The sequence below is a fragment of the Trachinotus anak genome, unplaced genomic scaffold, assembly GCF_046630095.1.
Source record: "Trachinotus anak isolate AG129_WGS33_773 ecotype Australia unplaced genomic scaffold, CSIRO_AGI_Tana_v1 ptg000026l, whole genome shotgun sequence".
NCBI classification, from domain to species: Eukaryota; Metazoa; Chordata; class Actinopteri; order Carangiformes; family Carangidae; genus Trachinotus; species Trachinotus anak.
Window position 1 is genome coordinate 6,701,902 of NW_027273877.1, and position 17,239 is coordinate 6,719,140.

Genomic DNA, 17,239 nt, shown 5'->3' on the forward strand with positions numbered 1-17,239 from the left:
ATACTGCGGACTAAATATTTATACCATGAGCTGAGAAGAATTGAGGCTGCTCAGCTTGACTTTGATAAAGGTTTGATATGCTCTCGGCCAGGTGACTTACACGCTGTAGAGATCGCACACCACCACATTCACAGACTGTGTATACAGCTATTCAAACATACTGCACACAGTGTACCTGCAGAAGCATATGCAGGCATGTAACTGAGTCTATGCGCACATACATGCACACTGGGACAAAATGAATATTGGAAAAATCTGGGGAATCCAAATACACAAGCACACTGATAAACACAGATGAAGAGGATGTCCAAGCACTGCCACTTGTGCTTGTTTAGTATGTCTGTGAGGGTTCAGCTGAGTTCATAGTACATACGTAGAGGAGGAGGAGGCCCAACCCAAGTAACAATGACAGAGAGATATACTGAGCAAGATAAAGTGGATGCACAATAAAAGAAACAATTGTCAGAAGAGACGGGGTGAAATGGGGTAAAGGCGGAGACAGACTGTGCCAAAAACACAACCACGTGGGAAAGAGGGATGAAGAGACAAAAAGGAAGGTGGGGCAGAGAAAGAGATATGACTCCAGGGAGGAAGAGGAGGAGAGGGGTAGCAGTTGAGGAAAGTATGTCCATCCCACCAAACCCTCAGATCTTGTGAATAATTCCACATTTTCAAGCAGAGTTTCTCATCTTTTTTTCAACAACAAGTCCAGAAACCTATGTCCAGTACTTGTATGGGAAACACCTGACACCTGAAAATTCATGAGACAGGTTGATTTGCATTGAAGTTGTTGCCAGATTGATCTGATTGTCATGGAAAGCAGAATAACAAGGGCAGGCCAAGCCATGTACGTTGCACTCAGCCTCTCGGTTCCATATTTTCCATGTCGCCGTCTCTGTATGTGGTGCTTTTGGGATTTCATTTAAACTGGATTTGCATAAACAAACATGTGATTAGACAAAGCGCCAACAACACTCAACAAACTGATTTACATGCAAGCTGGTGACTGGACGTGCACTCACCCATCACCCTGTGTGCATGGATGAGTCTCTGTCCACAATATATGCCCGACGGTCTACGGCAGGAGTCCTCTATGGGATTAGATCTGTTCCAACAGATCTTGAATAAATTCATCAATGGAGAGGAGATGAAAATAAATGACCCCTCACTATAACCATGCCACTGATTTAAAAAGCAAACTAGCTCAGATAAGGCCCAGGTAAACAGTCCAAATACATGCATGGTGTGTATAACCTTTCACCTCCAAGTTCCCAGGTTCAGCGTTTTGGGAAAAAGGCTTATTTGATTTGATTTTGAGCCTCATATCTGTTGGTTCAATATGAGGCTACAGCCAGCAGATGGTTAGCCTAGCTTAGCACAAAGCATGGAAATACGCTATAACTAGCCTGGCTCTGTCCAAAGGTAACAAGATTTGTCTATTAGCACCTGTGGTAGGCAGACACCAGAAACATTTGAAAGCCAAAGTGTAAAAATGGCGATTCCTTTTACAAACGGTTATGTGCCGGATTATTATTTGGCTCTGGGCAGTTGCAGTGACCAGTAGAGACGACAGGAAGATGCTACTTCCAGCAAAGAAATAGTCCACTATATAAACTAAAATCATAAAGGTGTTAAAATGTGATTTTGTCTTAGTTAATACTGTACCTTAGTCTTGTAAATCCCCTCATAAATTTGCAATTAATCAAACTGCCAAAAAACAGTCGACACGCTTGCAGCTTGTGGGGCCCCTGGGGGTCAGGGGATCAAACCTGGGTCAACATGTTTGACTTAAAAAAGGAAAGTTTGTGTGAGTTTAAATTCTCAGAGCCAAACACTAAGCATTAAAAGACTCTTCAAAATGTCCTTAATGGTCATTAATATCTCAGACATCCACGACCGCAGATTCATACACACAAAAGCTTGTGTGCAAATACACACACGGGCACACACAGTGTTTGGATAAATGTGCAGAGAGAGATGCTATTCTTTAGCTGAAGGCGGCTGAGCCAACACACTCACGTCACATCACTCAGTGGACATTTTATTCTATTATTCAAGCTATTCCAAACCCTTCACTCAGGCGTCTCTGGAGATTTGCTCACTGGAGAGAGACTCCTCAACGGCTGTTGCTTTAGTTTACTCAAGAGTTGGTCTAAGCCTTCCACATCAGGCAGAACTGTGTCAGCGACAAAGGAGAGAAGACAAAGTGGAAAGGGGTTTGTGTTGTTGTTGTTTTTCAAAGTGTGGATCGCTTGACGTCTTATAGCAGGCGTGGAGATAGTGTTTAAAGTCCTGCCACCTTCCATTAAAGAACCTGTCTGAATTAGCCTGAATGCCTCTGTGAGTTGTTGAGTTTGCAGGAGAGAGAAAATAAGTGTGAGTTACGGTGTGTTTCACTGTGTTATGTGGATCAGACACTGAATGAAGTTTGCACTCTTTGTTAACTTAAGGCATATTTTGACCGATAGTTTATTTTTTTTTGTCTGTGGTTTTTGGAGAATATTTGCAGCCTCGTGTCTAGACTTCATAACTCAAATTTGGAGTTTGATATTTTTAAAGAAATATTTAAAAACCCCACACACTTCTGTGACTTTGTGTCCCAGATCAAAGCTCATGTGAGCACATTGATCTCACATCACTCTCCCTGTGTCCCATAATGATCCAGACTCTTTTGCTGTGGTGCTATGGCAACAAGTAAAGGCTATTTTCTTCGCTCCTGCTGCCAACAAATGCATCACACAGCATAAAAACAAAGAAATCTCTGTAATTATTTTCCCACAGTATTTTGCAGTGTTTTCTCAACAGTTTGGCTTGATGTGAAAATAATTGTGAATGGCAGGGATGGAGGCGGCTTTTATTCAAAACTATAATAGGCAGAATGATGGCTTTTGAGGGATCATAGCACGTTACTCGGTTTAAAATCCACTATTAGACCACATTAGCACTTATTATACGCTGACACGTGGATATGCAAACACATGTATACACACACTATCAGAGAAATACACACTTCCTTGTTATTGTGCTGTCCGGCACAGCTGGCAAGCTGAGACACCATGGCAACTGTTGTGGCAGAAAACATTAAGGAGGCGTGGGAGGTGGAGGACAGTGTGTGTGTGTGTGTGTGTGTGTGTGCGCGCATTAAGGTGGAGGAGCTGGAGCTGAAAGACAAGGTATCTGTGTGTGAAAAACAGCTTTTATTACACAGACAACGAGTCCATTCAGTCGCACTTGAGGAACAAACAGGTTGTCGTGCACATGAGCTCCATATGAACGGTGCCACTCCTCCATCCAATGATAAAATGCCAAACACACATCACCAGAGGAATGGTGACACACATACATTTACAGTATGGTCAAATGCACAAAACTAAAAACTATTTATGCTGTATTTTATAAATAATATAACATTTATTCATGTTTTCCTTCATATTTCTATAAAGTTTGACTCATTTTTTATTTTTTATGTGCTTTTGTGATTGTATATTTGCAGCATGTGAAGCTATATAAATTAATATTTACAGATCATTTAATTTACAAAATATTAGGTCCAACTTTGCACAATTCACATTTGAATTGCCGACAAGATAAAAACAAAACTTTTCTGTTTTCTTTTTCCAGTAAGGGACAATGGCGTCTGTGTGTCTCTATGTCTATTTGTTCATTGTTAAAGATTTAGGAATCAAATGTTTAGCTGATTGAGGGTCAGTGGCCCTACTTGTAAAACACAAATCAGATGACGACATCTTAGTTTTGTTTATCATCCTGGCGGAAATTCCCTTTGTGTTTGTGGCAATTATCAGAGAAACACAACAACAAAAAGGACATTACAATTGAAGGCAGATGTCAAACTGTGTGGTGCTCCACAGTGTCAGGCAGCACAGTGCCACACCACATTTTCGTGATGCTAATTAGAATCACAGGGAGTTTTATCTTCAGGCCCACAAACCTCAAACACGTGTCAGATTTTCAAATCCTACCACAAAACTAACACATATGCAATATCGACCCATCATTTCACTTATGAGCCATCCACAAACACCCACAACATGAACTGCATGCAGGGTCTGACAGGAAGCCCACTAAACCCACCAGACTACACACAGTTACACACACACAGACAATAGATCATTTCAGATCATGCACCAAAACAAAAGACACCATACTGCACGCCTCCAAAGCACCTGGCCCTAATGGAAAACCTACCCAGCATCACTGAGGGATTCACGGGTGGAAAGCTGCCAGCCAGCCAACCAACCAGTCAGACAAACAAGCTGACAGAGCAGCATGCAGAGAGATGGATAGATGGATAAAAGGGTGGAAGGTCAGATCAGCAGATATTTACATGAGTGCAGAGACAGACAGATGAGACCAGACACAGATAAACATACACACACAGATGAGTGGAAAGACCGACTTCACCAACAAAGACCTGATTTCTTTCCTTCCTCTCATGGAGATGACGTCATTAAAAGTCAGGTGATGAAAACACACAGGCTCAGTGAAGTGTGCATGCTGACATGAATAACGCCTGCACACACACTCTCTGAGAGTGAGAGAAACACATGCTGGTACTGGATTCCATTTGTCTTGTGAGCAGAAAACGTCAGCACTCTGACCTGTCCCGAGTCAGATTATGTTTATATTGAGATGTGGCAGTGTTCCTGTGGCGCTTTTAAAGGACTGAAGGTGCAGAACCATTTCTGCTTTAGTCATGCATGAACATGTATTTGCATTTGTTACTTTAATCTAGCGTGAGTGGTCACACTCAATTTGAAGTGCTGCCCTTATAATCAATATTTGAGAGGTTGTTATATGTGTAGGCATTCATTACCAGGCGACAGAGTCAACAATGCTGGTTATAAAAGAGCATGATTCAACTGGAACAGGGCCAAGAACACATTTACAAGCTGCAATCACTTGGAAAATAGAGTGATAAATACAAAAAGACTGTCATGGACATCAGTGTGAAAGTGCTTTCTCGTGTGGTGCATTCACGCCAGATATATTCGGATCAGTTTTTGAAAATCTGTTTCGGACTTTCCTTCAGTTTTATTCACTAGTCAAAAATAACGAATGCCAAACCAACCCCGGGAAATGACCGCCAAAAAAGAAACAAAAGCATTTGTATGAGACAATGAATGCTGATGTGATAGCAAGTGGTTCCTCATGTTTGGAGAGCTCAGTACAACAAAATGAACTATGGGCAAACAACAGTCAAACTGCATCAAGAAAGCATGCAGAGAACTGGAAAATTCTTCTCTGCCAAACCCAAATCTGAACACAGCAGAAAATTTCAATCACTTCTTCATCAACACATGATGAATTTTTGACAAAGTGCTCAAAGTAAATTGCTCGTCCTTGACGGTCCACATATTTTTATTGTTTCTTCATCTGGTTCACTAAAGGCCTCTTAAAATGTCTTCATATTACACAAAGAAAAACACAACACATCTAGCACCAGCATGGTTCTTTGTCAGGAGTAGAGGTATCAAACAGACTCAGGTGTGTGTCATTGAAGAAATGGTCTTAGCCCCACCCATGGGTTTCAGCTTTACAAGACGGAGAGTTAATTTAGGGAACCTGCAATCTGTTAGATTGCTCTTATATAGGATTTTTAAAAAAAATCAATCATGAGAACGACAAAAGTGAACATCCTGTCTAGATTAATTTTTGCAGCTCTGCATTACCTCTATCTACCTGCCAGGATTTGGAGTAAATTAAATTATAATCAAATACTGCACATTGAGAATGCAGCTGGTTTGTTTCTGCATTGCAACTAGAAAGTGCACCTAAACGTATCCTCCGGCATTCAACCTTTTTTTCTGTCTTGTGAAATCTTGTGGCCTGCAGGTTAGGTCGAAGCTTTCCCACTGTTCTGACCTGTCAGTCACTTTAAAGCACGGTCTAATGAAGGTGGTATGGAGATGAAAGCCATATAGCCACACTGGGCTAGAACCCAAAATTCTTTACTCACATCCCCACCTGCCCCCTCTCTCCCCTTGTCCATGTCTATTGGCCCTCGGGACAGACTATGGAGATTTAGGACAAGTGGGTTGGCCTGTTGATAGAAGCATCCAGATTGAATCCAGACCCACGCTGTCGTCACTTTGTGTGTGTGAGAGAGAGCTTGTGTCAGTCTGTACCTCTAAAAAAACATCTTTTGAGGGTCATCTCTGGAGTGAGACTGGTCCGAAACCCTTGACAAGACACAATTTCTTAACAATGTTGGTTTGGGTGCGTGTGATTTCTCTATTTACCTCCCAAGTGAAGGAGCAAACCCACATTGGCACTGTATCCCTCTCTGCTGATCTTTCTCTCTCTCTCTTCCACACACACACACACACACACACACACACATTCCCCAGTTCTGAGGTCATCCCCCAGAGCTGCTTTGTGCTGCTCCTGCTGTAAATTCGTTTATGTGTGCCCAGTTTTTAGCATCCCCCCACCACCCTCTCCCCTTTCTCTCATTTTCTTTCTCTTGCACTCGTTCGTTGGTCCGTCGTGTGAAATCAGGGTCAAAGTTTAATGATCGAAAGACAGAGAGATAAAGACCACAAGCTAAAAAGCAGGTAAACATGGGGCTACTGTGAACAAATCCATTTTGCTCTTTTGTTCTTTGTCAGGTGTACGATAGTCATATTTTTCTATTTAATTTAGTTTTTTGTCAAATTTGTCCAGTTCAGTTGTGCCTGATTTAACACCAGGTCGAAACTACCATGTACCAGACTAATACTATTTTTGAGAATTAAAAAAACGCTTTTTAAGCAGGAAGTCATGTTTGTCAAGATTGTGGAAACAAGACTGAAGGCTTTTCTTGAAATATTTAGCTCTAAAAGTCGTGAAGAGACTCACAGGGCTAATCATTGAGCTACTGTAGCATAACAAGCAGGCCGGGAGCATGCTAGCATCACAATAGCTCCTTGAGCTTCTTTCACTGTTCTCTGTATTATTGTGTACTTTTACTCCCCCTGGTATTTTTCTTAGGATTATGAGATATTTCAGTTTCATTCAGTCTTTTTTTTTTTTTTTTAAGTGGGACAAAATGCCTACCTATCTTGCTAGCTGCTTGCTGGCTCTCAGTCGTAGCTAGCTGCCAGTCCCTTCCCTGCGAATGAATCCGCTCGTTGATTGAATTCAAATGAGTTAATTTTTTGATGCTGGTGTGATTAAACAGGTAATCCATTTGACACTAAAGAACTGGACAAATCTCATGCATTAAGTTGCCAATTAATTTTTTTCAGCAGCTATTTTGAAACATGTAACAGATAACATGTTGAGAATAACCTCATAGCTGTCGTTATGAGTTACGATGTGATTCTTGACCTTTTGTTCACAGTTTTCATCCAGCAGTGATGTTGTGATGGTGATGCAACACATGCAAATACTTCGATCTTAGTCTTGCAAGTTTTTTGCAAGTGTTTATTAAACAGATCGAAGGCCTGGCAAGATTTTTCTCTGTCATTTACTGGATCGTCTTAAAGCGCTTTAACAGAATACTTTCCACTCGATGGAGTGATTTAACAACTCAGGCATTCAGCCTTTAGAAGGAGGGTGCTGCACCTCCCGCTGAATGATGTAAACATTAGCATTTTGCAGCCTGCATTTACCATATAGCGGTGGAATTAGGCTGGCCTCATATGTTCCCTGTAAAATAATATTGGAAATCTCAAGATGTGCATTATTAGGGGGTGATATAAGCCGTGTGGGCCAAAAGTATTTATATTACTTTTTTTTAAATTTAATAATATAGGTGTATTATGTGTATTAAAAAAGAAATCATGATGCATATTTAAATCATTGTAAATACTCCTCACTGTCACTTCTCTTTTCCAAACACCACGCTGCTCCTTCTCTAGATCGACACTTAATAGCAGGGATTTGATATATCAACACAATCAGGCTGTGCCAAATTCAACAGTGGAAAATCCTGAGCATGCTTTGAAATTGATATATGGTCATAGGCGGCCTCATTTCAGCATCATTTTAATAATTTCAAGATGATATGAGAAGTGATGGCCAGCTGAAGGGATGTGAAGAGTCAGACCTCGCTGTCACAAACAACTAAATCATGTTCTAACATGCAGTAGTGGCTGACTCCTGCCAAATGCATGTAGGAGCGTAATATCCATACATGATTGTCTGCCTTTTTCTCCTCTCCTCCAGCCTTTCCTCCCTCTCCCACACACTCTGTGTACTGTGTGTGTGTGTTTGTGTATGTGAGCCATGGTCACAGTGGGACCATTTAAACACCATTTTAGGAGACAATGGGCCCCTCCTACAGGACCATAAAACACAGCTCCCAACCTCACGACTGAACTTCAGTCAGTGTTTTTAAGGGGGAAAAAATGCTTACATCAGTCTTTACGTCTTTCTCCTTCCGTCATACTCCACATCATCCCAAAGAATGCAGCTCACTTTTTTCTGCATGATTGTCTTGTCACACTGGACAAATTTACTGCTGAATCTCTTCTATCTATTAAAACTGTCAAGGATGAACGTTAATGCATAAGCTTAGAAATGGTCGTCTCAACTAGCTTTTTCTGGTGCTTTCAGCCATGTCTTTATCAAAACCTTTTGGAAACAAGGAAAAGTGCGATAGACGAAATCAGAACAGCTTCTGAGCTCACATATCAACAGCTCCATCTCCATGACAACCAAAAAGCACAGGAAAAAGGCAAGAAAGGGGATGTTAAATTATGATTGTTTTGGCACAATATCGCAACTGGATTATGATTGGCTTTCTTGTTTGAAGTAGTTTGATTGGATTACCATTGTTCTTGTTGTCCAGGGTTTCTTCCAGTGTCACAAAAAGAAGTCACAGTAAACAGGACTTTACAGAAACCGTTTGAGCTGCAGAAATATTTGGCAGGGTTTCTGATTAGTCAGTCGTGTTGGTCATTCATCAGGAGTAACTTTCATTCCAAATGACTTGCATGCAGCTGATTACATAACAAAAATGTGACAAAAACCAAGACTAAAAGTGTGTATGTTGTTCAGTTTTGTTTTTCATGTTCAAAAATGACTCACTGTGTTCATGGTATTCTTCCTCATTCCAAACACATGTGACTCAGGAGATTTGTATGCAGATACAATCTTTTCACTCACGTACTCACTCACTCATTCACACATATGTATGTGCATAAAATAAGAGAAAAGAATGTGGTTAGTTTGTGTCTTTCTCAATAAACCCACTCCTGCAGAGGAAAGCAAATGGTTTTCATTAACTCTCACCGACTGTGTGTGTGTATGTGTGTGTGTGTGTGCATGAGGCCAGCTTATATTCTTCGGCCACTGTGTCCTTGACAAAACTGGGTTGTGCTCCATTTGTTTTTCATACTTCTGTTTTTTTATGTGCTTAGATGCAGGCAGAGGCTTTTGACACAGATTGCTCAACACTGGTTCCACATCAAGCATCACACAAACCCAGACGAGCCTCCCCCAGTTCACAATCTTCCAGTGGTGGACTGGCCTTTCATGGTCGCTCTTAAGAACATATTTAAGAATGCTCATAAATTAAAAGTGACACTGATTTTTCAATGGGAGCAATCGATCACAGTTTCAGTTTTGTAGTTTGTCCTGTAAATTCTCTCGGCTGCGATTTATTTCCTACAGTAATTAGGCCTGCAGCCAGCTATTAATCACTTCTAGGAGAAACCCTGAATCTCCCAAATAACAACTGTGCAGAAAGTATGATAAATAGGTTTGTTTTTAGCCTGATTACCATCCATTTCTGGATATTTCCAGTGAGGATGGCAGATATTACTCAGTTTACAGAGGAAGACTCAAAATCCTCATAATTCACATGGTAACTTCAGATTGTTGCTCAGTTGTTTTTGGTCTTGCTACATTTGAGATCCACATGAATCATAAAAGGAAAAAAAAACATGTAATTAAAGTTGTGGCTGTCAGAATAACACAGCATGGTCACTGGCCACACAGATTATGCCTCACACAATGCAGACACAGTTATAGTTCTGCACTATAAACTACTCAGAAACTAAAACCTCCCTACATGGTCTTTCCTCAGTCAAATCTTATCAACTGTGGAGCTCCATTTGTGGGTCACTGACATGAAAACATTTGAGCAGCCCTGCTGTTGATAATCAAATGCTTCTTCCAGTGCCAGTCTTCCTCCGAAGTGCCCCGCCCCTCCGTCTTTCAGTGTCACATAGCCAGAGAAACCTAAAATGAGACCGGAGATAGATGGCATCGCCTTCACAATAAAAGCACATATTTTTTTTCCGAAAGGATGAAAATCATGACGCTAAAGAAAGCTTGTTATTTAATGTGCTAATGAGATCGTGTTACAAATTGTCCTCATGAATTTTGACAGAATATATTATGTAAGTGTAGAATTAGGGCTAAATAGAACACATAGTTTTTAAGTTGTCCAACAGCCTCTGTCATGGTGAATGATGGAGATATTTCTGAAGATATAAAACACAAACTAATTATTATGATGAAAATGACGAAATGTGATGTAAAAGAGTGTCAAAGTGTTTTTTGTTACTAGGAGCTTTTACAATTTGCTCTAGGGAAACAAGGCATGTTTGCCTCTTCTTTACAGGGTCATTAATGTACATGAATGGTTGCTTCTCATCTCTACACGTATCTGCGTCAATGTACGTTTTTCAGTGAAGGCAGTTTCCACGTTGTTCTGATATTTATGAGTAAACACGACTACTCCACCCCTCCCCATGCTGGTTATATTTTGAAAATCTCTACCGGAAGCCCACCATGCGGTTCAGTCGCTACCTTGACAGTAGTCCCTCAGCCTCTCTCCGCTCGGTTCAGCATCTGTCCTTCCCAGAGTCCGCGGAGCGCGCAGTATGGATCCGTTACGCATTACGCACTATGGTGTCCTCTCTGGCACGGAGGGTTTTCTGACATGCGCTTCTGACCGGTGCACAGACATCAGCTCTTGAACGTAGACTTGTGCAGTTAAAATAAAAACCGAGGTCTTCTGTTCGTCTTTAATGTAGAGAAAGGAGAAGACAAGTGAGTCGTGGAGAGTTTTTATTTTTTTGATTTTTTACGCTCGGTTCCGACGCGCACACACACAGTTTTTTGGACTTACATCTCTTCTCTAACAGGATATCATTTGCTGCAGCTCCATTTTTTGGGGGGGGTGTTTACTATATGTGGATACTTATTCGGGACCATGGGAGACTCCGTGTTCCTCGACAGGCAAAATTCCTATCTTGTAAGTACTCACTTTATTGGTGGTAAATTAATGACAATGGCTCGGACGTGCACTGATGAGGGCTGGGGGCGCGTGCACGTGTCGTGTGTGCGCTTGTTTGAAGAGCAGAGCGGAAAAGATCTTTGTTTCCTGCATGAATGTGACTTTAAAGCGCTTCTGCATGTACAATTCATGTAAAGCCTCTCTGTCTCTTCACTGATAATACGCAGAAAAAGTGCAGAACTTCTATTTTCTGTGTTTCAGTGAACAATCATCATGTATCAACAGGCAGTCACAACTCATTTACACTATGATCTTGCATATATTTTTAAATATGCAATAAATAAATATGACTTACAAATTAAAAGCCTTTTCCTGTGAGATGGCAGTGACTCTGAAACAGAAATCTGAGACTGAGAAGAGCAAAGGGGCCTCAACATGCAAAAACTTCCTGTGATGGAACGTTTTAAGTGACATGTGGTGTATAGAACAAATACACATGCTGGCACACAAGACCACACATGTTTCCTGGTTTGAAGACGAGACTTCAGCTCTGTAGCTCAGTAAAGACACAGAAACCTGCAGCAGGCTGCAGCTCTGGTGTTGTGTTTGACACTCTACACCTCAAAGCAAGGTGGCCAGATGAGGGCAAAACACACAGATGTGGGTCAAGGCCGTGAGGACTGGTGATTTCTCTGATGAGAACTGAAAGTTCAAAGTGAAATCCTCAGCATTTTAGAGCTCACATTTGATTATGTGGCATTTTTTCTGACAAAGATTAGAAATGATCTCAAAGTCTGGGGAAGCAACAGGTTGCTTGCAGAACAGGTTCATTCAAATGTGGGAATCGAGTTGGTTGGAAGAGTCGACAGATTTAAGTATGCGTAGATGCTCGTATTTTATCATCCACCCTCTCTCCTGTGTCCCCTCCTTCTCTTTCCATCTCTCCCCCTTCCTCTCCTCTCCTGTGGTGAGGAATCCTCTGCTCACTGCTCCAGCGGTCTGTCTCCTCTTTATGAGCAATGTTTCTGTGGCTGGAAGCCCTCATAAACCTACAAGCATTAATTGGAAAACAATACAATTTCTTTTGGCTCAGCTGGCAGCACGCTGTGGTCTGGGTTTGTGCTTTGTAGCAGGGCTATGCGGTGTGAAAGCTGACGGCCCATGGCCCACATCGTTGGGTCTAAAATTCATCCAGTACATGATGAGGCTTGAGTGCACTGACCAAATTGTACTTGCGTGTCATCATTTTACAGAAATGAAATCTAATATATCTGGACTTCTACTTGTATATTTAAATTCTGGCCTCCTTTTGTGAATCCAGTCAAAATATGTTGGAAAATCATATTTAAAGTTCTCAGAATTGCACCTTTCAAAGGGATGAAGTTTTTGTCTGTATAATAATGAGACAATCCAATGCTGACCTGTGAGAACACGGATACAAGCATCCAAAATGAGTTTCCTTCACTGGATATCTGGGCTCAGCCTCAGGGTGAAGAGCTCAGACATACAGATGAAGTAGAGCCAGCAGAGGTAATGTCATCTAATTGGCTGTGGCTCCTACTGGACGCCACCCTGTGGAGGTATTCCAGTCCAGGCAAGCTGGGAGAAGACCCCAGAGGAGACCCAGAATACACATGAGGGATTATATATTCTTCTTGCCTTGGGAATACTTCAGGATCCTGTAAGAAGAGTTACAGGAAATGGCATTGTAAATGGGAATCTGGGCTCCTTTGCTTATCCTGCAACCCCTGAGGTCTGAACTATAATAACCAGCAGAACATGTGCAGATGGATGGAAGTTATGAGTACAATTAAAACTTTCTATGTCTTGAAGACAAAAGATGTGACAGGGATATTTGTTGAGAAATGTATCACTTCAGGGCTGCAACCAACAATTCTCTTGGTTACTCTCTTAATTAATGGTCAGTGTCGGAAAAATGCTAGTCCATAAAATAGTCATCTTTTTTTCCAGTCCAAAACCTAAAAATATCCAGTTTAATATCATTCAAGTCTAAGAAAACCTGCAAACATTAACATTTTTGGATTCTTTTGATACTTCTGCATGAAATATTACTTAAACAATGAATCAATTTTCTATTGCTGGATTAACCACCCAGGAGTATATGCACCTGTTGGGCTGATATGTCAACAGGCTGTAACTCCAGGACGTGGGTGGAGGTATCCCACCTTTGAGGGAGACAGACGTCAAATAAAAACCTGGAGGAAAACTGCAGCATCTGAGTGTCGCTGTTGTTTGATTTGGTATCTGATGAAACGTCATGGCTTCTCTTTGTTTTCAATACAGTGTCACAGCTCTTTGATTTATCAGATTGTTACTTGCCCAGTCTGTGCGTGAGTTAGTGGGTATACTGAAGGCTTATGAACGCGTCTGCCAAGGCCGTGTTGATTCTCCACATTTCATGGGCAAGCAGTAAAAATCTAGCAAAGTAAGTGTGGAGCGCGGCTCTACGACTCTGCTCAGCTGCACTGGAAAATGTGTCTAAACAGAAGGCGAGGATGGTAATCTACTTTGTACAGGCTTTATAAGGTAAGAAATTCATTCAGACAGAATCTATTGATTGTAAACATATTAAATCTTTACACAGGAAACCTTAAACCGCCACTTTATTACAAAATGCAGCAGGTAAAGGAATAAGAGTTATGTCCTGTGCATTTTCAGCCAGGCTGCTCATTGCTGTCCCATAAATCCCCAACACTCAGTTGAACTTAGTACAAGAATGCAGTTAAAATATGACAAAGAAGCATGTCAAAAATAAAACTGCATTTGTGTTAATGGAGGATTGTGCCCCTTCAAGCCACCCTTCAGCAGCCGATGATAAACAAATGCGGGCTGTCATCATTCCTGCCAGGGCAGATAAATATTTCAGTTTCTAGTTTCCCAGACTGGAGATGCACAGGGGTGGAGAGGAGTGAGAGAGAGAGCCAGAAAGCAAATGAGATAGATGTGTTACAGCACCTCGCTGTTGCCAGTGCGTAAACGAGGCAGCCGCGCATTTCTTCCACTTGTAGTGACGTGTGATGTATTTTGCTTAAAGCATCGGGGCATTGTGCTAATGGAATACCATCGGGGATTATATATAAGAGTTTTGATTGATTGCTCAACTCTTGTCTTGGAAGGAATTTGTTTTCCAGCATTACAGATTAAAGGTTTACATGGTGTTACGAGGGTTAGAAGAATAAAACCTTTTTAGTCTACAGGAGGAAGATTCATCACCTGCAAAGGCGATGATCATGCCAAGAGGAACAAATCACTCCTAATGCAACAGTTTATCAGCAATAATACCGAGCTGACTTTTAAAGTCAGTGAGACTTTTTCCAGCACATCCACCAGACACCTGGTGGATAATACCACACCGTATCATATATTAGCGCTAAACACAAGTAGGAGGAGGTCACTAGTTTTGCATGTATTGGGTCACAAATCAAAGTACTGGTCAACTTTCGACCTGACAATACTGCATCCTCATGGTGGTGCTGAAGCAAAGGTCAGGGGATCACCAAAGTCAGTCGGCCACATCCTCTGGCGACCATGAATATCTGCACAAAATCTCATGACATTTCCTCCAACAGTTGTTGAGAAATTCTTTCTGGACTTAAGTGGCAGACACCAAACTTTCTCCATTTCCTAACTGCACTTTACCAAATGGTTTTTGTGGCTGCTGACTCACACACTAACAACGTAATCCAACCGACTGAGGGAATGAATCAATCTTGTCTGTATGATTTGAACAACTAGACTGTTTGTTCAGCACAGTAGATTGATTTAGCTCCAGCAGATGAGACATTAACTCATTTACATTAACTGAACAAATTATGAATCATCACATTAGAGGTAAGTCATGTGCACCACATCAGGACATTGTCAGTTGATCCAAACAGCCATTAATAACATTTGACTCTTCAACCTGTTTAACCTGTTTCGATGGGTTTGTCCCGTAACACTGAATAATCCATATGTCAGTTTTCTATGGCTCAGGGCTCTCTTCTGTCTGGATTCAAATATTGCACCAGTAAGAACAACAATGGCTTTTCCACTCATTAGTGCTCTTGACTGATGTCGGGTCACAGATCATGTGCACTGTGAGGGATTACGCTGTCTGGATGTCACATAATGACAACAGAGAAATGAAAGAACAAGGAAGTTTTAGAATTTGACTTGGATGTGAGTGAGCTAATCCTGGAGAGGAGCCAGGGAGTGCCGAGGCTTTTGCCAATTGTCAAATAATGATTATCTTTGTCCTGAAGCGTTGTTTTGTGCGAACAGGTGCTGGCTGACTGTTAGAGCTCGTACGCTTTAAAGTAGCCTCCTTTTGCAGAATGTGCATTTACAGCTGAAACGCCTAAAAGTTCACTGTCAACGAGCTCACCCAGTGTGAAAAGACGTCCAATTGATTTTTTAATCAGCTCAGACTGTAGTAGATTGAAAGAGGTGCCCTTGCAGCTGGTTGACACTGAGGAGTAAAGAGGTGGAGAGAGACACAAAGAAAGTATTGATGAAATGATTGATTACTCTCCACTATTGTTTGTTTTATCTTCAACTCTTTGTCTGTTTAAGTCTGCCTCTCATCACTGACCAAATAGAAAATGCTCTGTCTTTCTCTAGCCATGCAGGGACCCTTGTCATCCTGAGAGCAGCTACCCGTTCAGACAAGCACCACATTCCCTCTTTTTGTCTCCTCTTTGCCGTTTCTCTTGACATTTGACTTTTCCGTGCTCAGTTATTTTCAGAAACTTTAAAATCTCCTTCTCCTTCTCTACCTGCAGAGCGCTGATAGTGACCGTTTCATAACACGCTGTCCTCTCCTTGCCTGCTGATGTGTGACCTTGTTCTATTGCAGAAGGTGTGTTTGTTTTACTCCCCTGCCACTCCCAGTACAAACAGCTCTGGCAGAACAAGCCACAAAGCCTACAGTCTTTGAAAGGAGAAATCAAGAGGAGGTTTTATAGAATGAAGGAATGAATGAATCTTTATTGATTTGAAGCGCTTGGTGACAGCTCTGCTCATGCTTGCGTGTGTGTGTTTGTGTGGGTGGATGGCATCAACCATCCATATGGCTCCTTAGTCATCAGCACAGAGTTTATTTACATTGATCACAAGTTTTCCTAAGCACACTCTGACCAAAGGGGAAGAGAGAACTTGGACATTTTGTTCAGAAACTAGGAATGGACACAGATAATGAATGAATTTCGACATTTTTGGTTTCACGACAAAAGCCTGTCAGTCCAATTTTGGGGAAAAATGTTCGCTACTTCTGAGAAAATCTGACTTTCAGGTCAGCTGTCTTTCAACTGCTTTACATAATGTGTGTAGGGCTTGTTGACCCCGTATCATGTAGGTCATGTGTTGACACTCCAGACACGTTCCTGTGCATTTATTACCCTGGCACTTGAAATGATTCTTCTTGCTCTGAGATTGCATGTGTAACACCATTCCAGCGTGGCAGGAAAAAGGAAACCCTCACGTTCCACTGCCGTCACCTCTTGCTTGTCATGACAACACTGTCCATCCCTCGTTTTTCTTTCTAGACCCTGTCAGGGAAAGGCGCTTTTATTATCAACAGCGAAAGACAAGTCCGCCCTCCTCAAGACTTGTCTTTTTATGGAGACGGACGAAGGCTGAGGGGAAAACAAAAGTGGAGGTAACGCAGAAGAGAAAGTTCTGGCGAGATCTGATCCACGGTTTGCTGTGGGAGATGTGCTTCCAGAGGCAGGAGTCTTTCTCCGGGCCTGGACAAAATATGTGCTCTAGATGTTTTAAGGGGTTTGATTTACAGCTGAAGCTCTTGCCCTGGATTCTTCATGACTTCACCCAGAGGAGTTTCTTTCTTCATGGGGAAAAGTTAAGGGGGTTGGTTAGTAGGTTCAAGAAAAGGTTACACATCTTTCCTGGCTGTTTGTGTAACAGCTATGAGGGCATGATGTCAATCACCGTGTTGCTGTGTGAAGTGCAGAAATATTACATCACAGTTTGGCAGTTTTAAACAACCATAAAAACATGTTCCCCTTGAGTTGCCTGAACAACACAAAA

The 17,239-nt window shown here is 41.6% G+C and overlaps 1 protein-coding gene across 2 annotated transcripts in view; it reads left to right on the plus strand.

Moving 5' to 3' along the window:
• Nucleotides 1-17,239, plus strand: part of LOC139609916 (rho GTPase-activating protein 6-like) — a 72,476-nt gene that overhangs the window by 20,211 nt on the left and 35,026 nt on the right. The window contains exons 1-2 of one of the 2 annotated variants that reach the window (XM_071464974.1): nucleotides 10,416-11,004; nucleotides 11,100-11,209. The exons of the other annotated variant lie outside the window; for it this stretch is intronic. Coding sequence (XP_071321075.1) covers nucleotides 11,168-11,209 — 42 coding nt within the window. The 5' untranslated portion in view covers nucleotides 10,416-11,004; nucleotides 11,100-11,167. Of the gene's footprint in view, nucleotides 1-10,415; nucleotides 11,005-11,099; nucleotides 11,210-17,239 lie in introns of those variants that run through there. 2 annotated transcript variants of the gene reach the window in all.